Below are 11,013 nucleotides of genomic sequence, written 5' to 3'. Positions count from 1 at the left end.
GCGACGAAAGATAACCTTTTTACTTTAAAATGATCGATAATGCGAATATACGATGTTGAACTCGCGATCTCGCATCGTATTCACCTAACCTTTGTATAGTTTCTTGCAATCTCGCATCCTGATTTCTACCTTTTCAATGTCTTATGGGCAGAGGCGAAAGCATGATGCGAGGGTACAATATCACGATGCGAGAACGCGAAATAATTATTCAAGGACGCGAGAACGCGATATCAAAAATTTTGGCATCGTCATCTCGTCCCATGTCTCCGCCTAGATAAATATCGAGATTACATGATCGCGAGCTTAATTTTGCAAGCCTTTCTCCGGATGCGCTGACAAGTCATTATTGTGGCGTACATCTCTTGCATCTAGTTCATTTCTCAACCACGCAAAGTTGTTTCGGGTTATGGTATCGTTTTTAGTGTGAGCGTTAGCTCACACTAATGTTACAGACCATATTTTGCAAATCCGTATGTGCTTGAAGCCTTAGGTACGGTATGGAAAGACAACTACTGCCTGTTGCAGCAGACGACAAATGCTATATAGAGCGTCTGCTAGGAAAGACAACCACCTCATTTGCCTGTTTATAATTCACCACTGGTACACTGCAGAATGTTTATATGAGTAATAGTGTTTAACAGCTTGTAAGAGGTGATTGACCAGCCTAGTGTTTATCATTGAAATCTGTACATATTGGTTGCTTTCAGGGAAAACGCAGGGAAAACGGGGCCTAATGCATGTCAAATAAGATTAGCCTTTGCATACTGATTAGCCTGTGCAATTCGCACATGCTAATCAAGGACGACATTTTACAACAGCGAACACCTACATTGCCTTCAGCGCTTTGAATTTTTTTTCCGCAATATCGCATCGTGATATCGCGATCACGCATCGTGCGTTCATGCCCTCGTATCGCGTTTTCGCATGCTCGCCCATGTACTACAAAGATGAAAGTGCGAAATAATGATGCGATGTTGACAAATTACAACGCCAAAGCGCGAACATCGCGAGATTACGATGCGATGTGAAATGTTAAGATCATCGAGTCTGCGTAGCATCTGAAAACATTTATTGATGTTGTGCTCTTTATAAAATACAAGACAAGAGCGTAGCGCGGAAAAATCCAGCGTATCTCAAAATTAAAAAAAGCGAATGTATTGTATTAATTTTCAGAAGGTTAAAAAAAGATTCGTGCTGGCTCCAAGTTATTAGACCTTAGTAATTTTGTTAGATACCGGAATGTCTTTATGACTGATTTTTGTCATCGAATTTAACAAAGTTTCATCAACCAAGCAAGTTGCACCGATCCGAATATTAAGAATGTACAGGTGTATACGGATTTTAAACATTTATTGCGGAATCAAATACATAATTTACACAAAGTACCTTGCTATCTGATAGCAAGAAGCCACCATATTTGTGCTTGTTGTAATATGTAAACGTGGCGGTGGAGTGACGAAATATTTAGCAGCTCATTAAAAAACATTTTACTTAACTACGCGACGGCAACGAGACTTAATTTTCATATTTGATTCGCGTACTTCTGATCTGATTCATCACAATTTGCTTATAAGATGTTATTCTCGTGTTTATTATCAAGTGTTAGCCCATTTGATTATCTTGAATCACGAAGCACTATGTGGACACAAAACATTGAGGACAATAGGAGATATTCTTTCCATAACCAGTACAACTTCTGTATTCTGAATAATATGTCATACATGTATGTATAATTTTTTTATATTCAAACCGTTTTCAAACTTCCTGCTATTTCAAATACAGGCTTATTCCAAACTAAATATTTCAGTTAAACTTACACAATATGACCAATGCAAATATTTTGCATCAACAATTTCTATTTCAGAAACTGGAATGCTGACTTCTTCCTTCAGAAGAATGTCTGGTTAGGACACTGGTTGGTACTGGTTAGGGCACTGGTTGGTACTGGTTAGGACACTGGTTGGTACACACTTCTCACCTATGTGACCTGAGTTTAATCCCAAATCCTAGCACATGTGAGCTTGCTTTATGGTCGCCATACCGGACAGTTGGCTTCCTCGCCATGTTCTCTGGTTTACTGAATATTTTGCAGTAAAAAACATAGACAGCTTGAAATTGCAGGGATGATTCCAAATTCATCCCAACTTTCGTGAGTATAGTATATTGATTAGGTAGGAGTGCTGGGGACACTCTGGGCCCTCATATAATGCAGCCTCAGGATCAGAAGGACCTCACAAACTTGGACACCCACACTGCCCTATTAGTTCTGCACATTGCCATATGTGCCATTGGGAGGTCTGTACTGCTTTGGGAATGATAGCAGCTGTAAACTGTTGAATGCATACTTGCGCTGACCAATGTTCTTGAAAGCATTTTCCCTTCTTACACCCTCGCTGTAAAGCAAACGTTAATTCCTTGTTATGTCACATTAAACAATTACTCTGAATTATTTATCCAAATTGTCATATCAACAATAGTAACAAACAAATTGTTATGATATTAAAAATATCAAATTATTATAATTACTATGATAATAAGTACCAGTTTATTCGCCATGAACCAATATTTAAAGAAATGACTAGGGAAATAAAGTATACACACAGAAGTACAAACAGCGTCAATTAATTTTTTATGTGAGTTGAAGAATATACAAGTATCAGTGATTTATTTAAATGTTGTACGAAAGTTGCGATAATTCACTAAAAATATTTATGTATACTGTTGGCATTCCCAAAAATATCTTAAGATTTCTTGGAAATACTGTAAGCCACATGATCAGGCATACCTTCTGAAGCAGTCCAGGCACTGCATGAAGACATGTGAGGCCAGGTTGTGTTCCCGCTGCAGGATTTGCGCCTGCTCCAAGGTCACAGCCATTGCTGTGCGGTCCTTGGCACTCTTACAGCTGGTCACGCGGAAGCCGTGCAGTTTTCTGCATAACTGTAGGAAGCATCATGTAGAACCAGAACATGATTTATTATGACGAATAAAATTGTTCAAACATTTTTTGTCGAGATCATATGAAGAGTATAAATGCGTCCATAGAAAACAGATGCCTCTGCAAAATGACTCTGGACATAATGCTTCATCTGATAGAAACTACATTAACAATAAGTAAAGAAACAAGAAAAATACCAAGGGAAACAACTTTCAAACCACTAAAGGGAGTTATAGTTCTTGCACTGTGCACTTACCAACAATCTCAATATATTTTAGTGTAATATGATTATTGAGTGCACAAAAAAATTAACAAAAGGCAATAACTATGTTTATACTAAGGAAAAAGTTATAGTATTTTCATCTGAAAAAGTTATAGTTTTTTCATCTGCATATCCGCTCCAAACCATTTATCAATATATTAAGTTCCATATTCATCAATCTAATATTTTCAAGTTATGCTGTGCCCAAGAAAAAAACTAGAGCCTTGTCACAGACGTGACGTATACCCCCACATGACGCATTGACACAGACTATTTTTCATGCTGTCCTCACAAAACAAGAGAATCTAATTTATGGCGATTTTTAAGAATTATATCATTTATAGCCATTTTGACCTTTGAACTCTTGAATTCTTTCACATGACACGCCGTCCAATGACTGTGAACAAAATTAATGTACAGAGTCATTTTTAAATCTCACAATGAATGACATAGTTATGGCCCAGACAAGATCATTTATTGCCATTTTTGACCTTTGAACTAAAAGTGTGACCTTGACTTTGGAGATATCAACGTAATTTTTTTGCGCGACACGCCGTCCAATGATGGTAAACAAAAGAGCCAAATGATTTTAAAATCTCACATTAAACTACATAGTTATGGCCCAGACAAGCTCATTTATGGCCATTTTTTAACTTTGAACTCAAAGTGTGACCTTGACCTTGGAGATATCGACGTAATTCTTTCGTGCAACACACCGTCCAATGATGGTGAACATATGTGCCAAATGATTTTTAAATCTCACAATGAACGACATAGTTATGGCCTGGACAAGCTCATTTATGGCCATTTTTGACCTTTGAACTCAAAGTGTGACCTTGACTTTTGAGATATCGACGTAATTCTTTCGCACAACACAGTCCAATGATGGTGAACAATGGTGCCAAATGATTTTAAATTCTCACAATGAACAACATAGTTATGGCCCGGATAAGCTCATTTATGGCCATTTTTTACCTTTGAACTTTAAGTGTGACCTTGACCTTGGGGCTATCGACGTAATTCTTTCGCGCAACAAACCATCCAATGATGGTGAACAAATGTGCCAAATGATTCAAAAATCTTACAATGAATGGCATAGTTATGGTCCAGACAAGCTCATTTATGATCGTTGAACTCAAAGTGTGACCTTGAACTTGGAGATATCGATGTAATTCTTTCGCGCGACACACTGTCCAATGATGGTGAACAAATTTGCAAAATGATTTTAATATCTCTCAATAAATGACAAAGTTATGGCCCGGACAAGCATTTGACCTTTGAACTCCAAGTGTGACCTTGACCTTTGAGATATCAACGTACTTTTTTCACATGACACACTGTCCCATAATGGTGAACAAATGTACCAAGTTATTTTAAAATCTAACGATAAATTACATAGTTATGGTCCGGACAAACTTTCAGTTTAAAACACACTAAGTGACCCCATGACCTAGTTCTTTACCTGGCATGACACATATTCAAACTTGACCTAGACATCATCTTGATACAACTTCTGACCAAGTTTGGTGAAGATCGGATGAAATTTTGGGACAGACAGACAGACCGACCAAGTGACTCCTATATAGCCCCCATTACCAATGGTAATGGGGGTATAACAATAGGCGATTATGTTGTATGCACAAACAATAAACATACAACAACAGCCACAAATACCTCAGCAAAAGTTATGGTTGGATACCCTGCTTTTCATGTCAATTTCCTCTATCAATATATGGAGTTTCCTTTTTTTCCTTTTAATACTCTGCACATAAAACTTTGTCGAAGAGGGCAATTTCTCTGTACATACTGCAGATTGTTACTATCATTAATTTAACTATGACATTTTTTTTTCTTAAATCCGTCTATCATATTATAGAAGTTTGATTATCTCCAATATTGATGGAGTTTTGAATGCAACAAAGTTTATTTAAATACCTTCAATACCAAGAGAGTTATGTTCACCATAAATAAAATAATTGATTTCAGGGCAATAACTCTGTAAATTGTGACAAGATATTTATGCTTCTTGTAATCTGCACTTCCTCTTAAAGCTGTTAAATTTCCTTTGCATCCCTTCAGTGCTTCCTGCGTTATGCTCTGCGCAAAAAGCCAGACAGACTGACAAACACAAGGACAATTGATGCGACAATTATAACTATGCCTCCCTGTTGGGGCATAACAATTACCTCAGCTCCAAGATGAAGTATCTCTACATTTTTACTCTTCTTTGTGTACACATTGTTGTGCAGTTGCTGCATCAGAGATGGAATAGAGCCAACTCCCCCTGCAAGAGTTTAGGAATCTGTCTACAGAGCGAAGAGACAAAATAAGTTTAATGGTATAAAACACCATGTTTAGATGTCTATAGTATAGAGACTAACAGCATATTAATGACTCGTAATGTTTCAACTACATAGCTGTAGCAGCCACAAAGGTATGGAGTTGTTGCATGAAAACTGTGAAACATTAAGCTGAAGCTGGGTTAAAAGTTAACTATTGGTTGAATAGTCAAGCTAAAACCATTGCAATGAGCACTGATTATTCACCATGTGCCATTCATACATTAAGTATGACCCAGACTTCATTATTATTTTGACAAAAAAAAACAAAAAAGATCATGACAGCCCCTTAGCACTTAATCATTTCAGGGAGACCAATTGCTGAAGTCTAGACCTGGTGATCAAGCCTTCATATTGTCAAGATAAACATTTGAACTATGATTGAGTCATCACCGCTTCTAGTGGGGCAACAATTAAAAACCTCATTAGATTTTACTGGATGACCTACTTCTCGAACGCATATCACTCAGATTTAAACTTGGCCTAGATATCGTTTTGTAGATTTCATCAACATCCAGTCATAAAAATGGCGTGTTGAGTGGCAACAAGGTTTTCAAGATTTGATGTAGGGACCTAGTTTTTGGACCCATGTGACCAAGATTGAAACTCGGCCTAGGGCCCGTATTCACCAAACAATTCTTAGACTTAAGTCTAAGAATAAAATAAATTCTTTAAATTAGAATATTCAAGAATTTCTCTAATTTTTAGTCAAACTCTGCAGTAAACATCTCTATCTATATTATTCTTCATATAGAACATTTTGTTAATGACATAATCACCAGTGGAGGCCTGTATATATTCAAACACTGAACACATTTTTCTTGGTTCTAAGTCTATTCTTTATTCTTAAGTCTAAGAATCGGTTGGTGAATACGGGCCTAGATATTGTACAGATCAACATTCTGGCAAAGTTTCATCAAGATTAAGTCATAAATGTGGTCTATTGAGTATTCACAAGGTGTTTGTAAGATTTGACCTAGTGCCCTAATTATTGGTTGCATGTGACCCACATTTGAACTAGATATTGTCCAGATCAACATTTTAACCAAGTTTTATCAATATTGGATGAAAAGTGTGGCCTCTAAAATGATAACAAGCTAAAATTTGAAGACCAACACAACATGCTGCACAACATCTGCTGGCAATAGCTAACCTTTCAAACTTTGTTACCTAAAACTAATCACTAACTTGTACATGAATTTTTTTCATTGACAGCCAACTTTATAAAATAAATACCAAATTTAACAATAATTGTATATTATTACAGATGGTAAACTGGTCAATGATGTACATGTAGCATTGTGATATCCAAAAGCATAAGTATCCACTCTATTAATTGTTCATAACCTTAGAACAAACGTTGCAGTCACCTATCAGTGGCAAAATGGACAAGCTTATCGCTCATCAAAACTTAATTATGTACCTTCCATTTTGATACAGACACTTTACAAGAGTTTAAACGAATTTCTTATGCCTTTGTCCATTTGTTTTACTTTGAGAGCTTGTTTTTCTGTACAATACATGTATTCATTGATCAATAAATCTTCACAAACTGACACGTTGGCAAGCCTGACAGTTTTTTATGAATCATGGAATATATCCTTAGTTTAGCAAAAACATGACTAATGTACACACTAAATGATTGGGTATGAGCAGTGATGCTTAGAAATGTACTAAACCTTAAACAAATTCCCAGCAGTCCATGGGCTAAGGCATTTCAAAAACTGATAGATATAATAATTTATCATTCTATTTCATTTCTCCTTTCATTTGAATAAATCTAAAAAGTGACCCTAGGATGTAGCTGATTTACAGACCTGTTTGTAATAAAGTTCAATTAACAAATCACATGCACCTCATGTACATTGTTTTGATTTATGAGAACAAACATTTAATCCAAAAACATTTACTAGTAACTGTTGAGTGTGAATGTCATTCACAGTTAAAATTCAGATCAAATATTTGATTTACTCTAAAGATTAGGGTAAATTGCAACGTGGTTAATTGTACCTTAATAATTATGTCTTACTGCCATCAAACTAATTATTTGTTGGACATTTGTTGTCAATTCTGACCTAAAAATCCACGAAACAATAGTGTCACACTTCTTGTAATGGCTAGACAGTATTGTGGTAGAAAACCATCCAAGAAAAAATTCATGCAAAATAGAATTTAATTCTTTTAGCTGTTTAAGTGGCATGTTGTTGTTTTTAAATAAATGTTTTTGCCTCCATACCTCCAGCTTGAGGATGCATGTACAGGTTCTCATATTCCTTGACATATCTAAACATGCGTCCCAGACTCTCCTCATTGAGCTTGTCCTGGAGGCTGGTACTGCCAAACCTGATAGTCAATCAATCATAAAAATTAGTCATTAACTAGAATTTGTCCTAATAGTGATGAAGAATTCCCTCTGCTGCTGAATGTGTTAATATGAGTTTTGCTGTAGGAAAACTGTTGTTAATGCATGTGCTTAAAGTGTCTTGCCTGATTAGCCGTCCCCACAGGCTAATCAGGGACAACACCTTCCACATTTATGGAATTTTTAGTATTAAAAAAATCTAGCCTCAGCGGACTGAACAGGCTAATCTGAGATAACACTTACTGGTACCACACATGCATTTAGCCCAGTGTTCCTAGAACACGACTTATTTGAAGCATGATGAATGCACAAGTGGCCAACTTGTAACAAAATAAGCCTGTTTTAAGGTCAGGGTTACTACATTGATCTGTAGAGTGTTATTATTTTCAAAAATGATGGCATAGACTTGAAAGGTTACAACAACAAACATTGCCATACCATTTAACCAGGTCTTCCATCAATTTGAAAAAAATTAACCAGGTTTAATTAAAATAATAATGCAAATATAGTGAGTTCTCAGTTAAGCTTCCCACATACATAATTTTATCACAATTACTCCATCTAAACTCAAGTTTTTGAAGAGAAAACAGTGTTTGCATCTGAAGTTACAGTGACCATCATCTGACTGGCCCAGAAATGCAATTCCGCTTATAGCTACAGTAAACAGGACCCAAACTTCTTCAAAAGAAATCTAATGCTTGGCATGCATGTGTACCATATTATGCACTTAAACCTTGTATCTACACATTGACTTATATATCATACTACTTAAACCTTGGATCTACACAATGCATCTATATATCATACTACTTTAACCTTGGACCTACACACTCCATCTCTATATCACACTACTTAAACATTGGATCTACACACTGCATCTATATATCATACTACTTTAACCTTGGACCTACACAATGCATCTATATAACATAATACTTAAACCTTGGATCTACACAATGCATCAATATATCATACTACTTTAACCTTGGATTTACACAATGCATCTATATATCACACTACTTAAACCTTGGATCTACACACTGCATCTATATATCATACTACTTAAACATTGGATCTACACACTGACCTATATATCACACATCTTAAACCTTGGATCTACACACTGCATCTATATATCATACTACTTTAACCTTGGACCTACACAATGCATCTTTATAACATAATACTTAAACCTTGGATCTACACACAGCATCTATATATCACACTATGTTAACCTTGGATCTACACAATGCATATATATATCACACATCTTAAACCTTGGATCTACACACTGCATCTATATATCATACTACTTAAACATTGGATCTACACACTGACCTATATATCATACTACTTAAACCTTGGATCTACACAATGCATCTATATATCATACTACTTTAACCTTCGATCTACACACTGCATCTCTATATCACACTACTTAAACCTTGGATCTTCACAATGCATCTATATATCATGATACTTAAACCTTGGATCTACACACTGCATCTATATATCACACTACTTAAACCTTGGATCTACACATTGCATCTATATATCACACTACTTAAACCTTGGATCTACACACTGCATCTATATATCATACTACTTTAACCTTGGACCTAAACATACCATCTATATATCATACTATTTTAGCCTTGGATCTACACACAGCATCTATATATCACACTACTTAAACCTTGGATATAAACACATCATCTATATATCACACTACTTAAACCTTGGATCTAAACACAGCATCTATATATCATACTACTTAAACCTTTGGATCTACAAACGACATCTAAATACCATACTACTTAAACCTTGGATCTAAACACAGCATCTAAATATCATACAATGTGACTTACTTCTCAGCTAGGGTTGCCAGCTCATTGATGCCAATATTGAAGAAGATAGGAACCACACTGACCCGATCACCCTTTTGTAACTTGTCGGGCAGCTTCTCAAAGCTAGCTTGCGGCAATGGTATTGTCACGCATACATGATGTCTGCAAGAGGAACAAATTAGACACATCTGTGTGAAATAAAAATGTAATATCTTATGAAAACATCAGAGAGGACAATTAGACATAAATTAAAACAATTAACATGGAGCCAATGTTTTTCAACAGACTGGAACAATCTTAACCTCAGCTGAGATACTACAACAAATGTTCTGAGAAAGTTTCAGGTTGACTGCCAAAAATATTATTTTTAGCATGTTTACAAACTTTTTCTTAAATTTGACCTAAAGACCAAGTTTTTGACCCCATGTGACCCAGTATAAAACTTGGCCAAGATATAATTGTGACAAATGTTCTGCTAGAGTTACATGAAGATTGGCCAATAAATGTAGCCCCTAGAGTATTCACAAGGTAAACCTTGACAATGGACGAAATGTAATATAAAAACTCACCATGGGCACTTTTTCTAAGGTGAGTTAATAATAAACTGTGCAATCCTAAACTATATCTGCATGCACATTACACGCATACATTCTGTACAATATATATACCATTGCAAGTTATTGAGCAGAAACTGTCTTAGCATTTTTCATAAATGTGACATTGACTCTGACCTCAAATGCAATCACAAGACATGCCAGTATGTAAGCTACCTACACACAGAAGTTCAGAAAATACCTGCACCCAAACTTAAGGCATTGAGTGATTTTTTTTAAAGTAACAGTGACATTGAACAAACTTGCTAAAAATAAAAACCCAAGTTATGACAGCATGCAAGCTACCAACAAACACAATTTAAATGCTAAAACCTTATAAAAATTAAGTGTAGGGGGCACAATTTATACTATCCATAGTTATTGTGACTGCACTTTAACCTGATTGGCCTCAAATGAAATCCCTACATGGGTCTCCGAGCAGGCTTGCTGTAGTGAAAGTTTCATCAAAATGGGTAATAAAAACAAGTTATTAACTGGAAACACCTGGTTAAAGACCATGCCAACCAGCCCCTATGCCATGTTGAAAACCTGGTTTACATGGCATTGGCAGTCAAAACTAACTTCATGAAAACATTTAAACAAATAAAAGGACTCTTATAAGTGCGAATAAACGAAGTATAATAATATAAAGAGTTAAGATTGTGTATCATT

General features: G+C 35.8%; 1 protein-coding gene across 2 annotated transcripts in view; it reads right to left on the bottom strand.

Annotated features, from left to right (window-relative positions):
* Positions 1-1,052: 1,052 nt before the first annotated feature.
* The window catches only part of LOC127877744 (inositol polyphosphate-4-phosphatase type I A-like), a 43,948-nt gene continuing 33,987 nt past the window's right edge, over positions 1,053-11,013 (bottom strand). For both annotated transcript variants that reach the window (XM_052423937.1, XM_052423938.1), the window contains exons 20-24: positions 9,770-9,910; positions 7,776-7,882; positions 5,387-5,484; positions 2,786-2,940; positions 1,053-2,393 (exon numbers count right to left, since the gene is read on the bottom strand). In XM_052423937.1, coding sequence (XP_052279897.1) covers positions 2,261-2,393; positions 2,786-2,940; positions 5,387-5,484; positions 7,776-7,882; positions 9,770-9,910 — 634 coding nt within the window. In that variant the 3' untranslated portion in view covers positions 1,053-2,260. The remainder of the gene's footprint in view (positions 2,394-2,785; positions 2,941-5,386; positions 5,485-7,775; positions 7,883-9,769; positions 9,911-11,013) is intronic.

Source organism: Dreissena polymorpha, chromosome 4 (assembly GCF_020536995.1).
Source record: "Dreissena polymorpha isolate Duluth1 chromosome 4, UMN_Dpol_1.0, whole genome shotgun sequence".
NCBI classification, from domain to species: Eukaryota; Metazoa; Mollusca; class Bivalvia; order Myida; family Dreissenidae; genus Dreissena; species Dreissena polymorpha.
The sequence above is the reverse complement of the archived record's forward strand: the minus strand, read 5'-3'. Positions and strand labels throughout refer to the sequence as shown.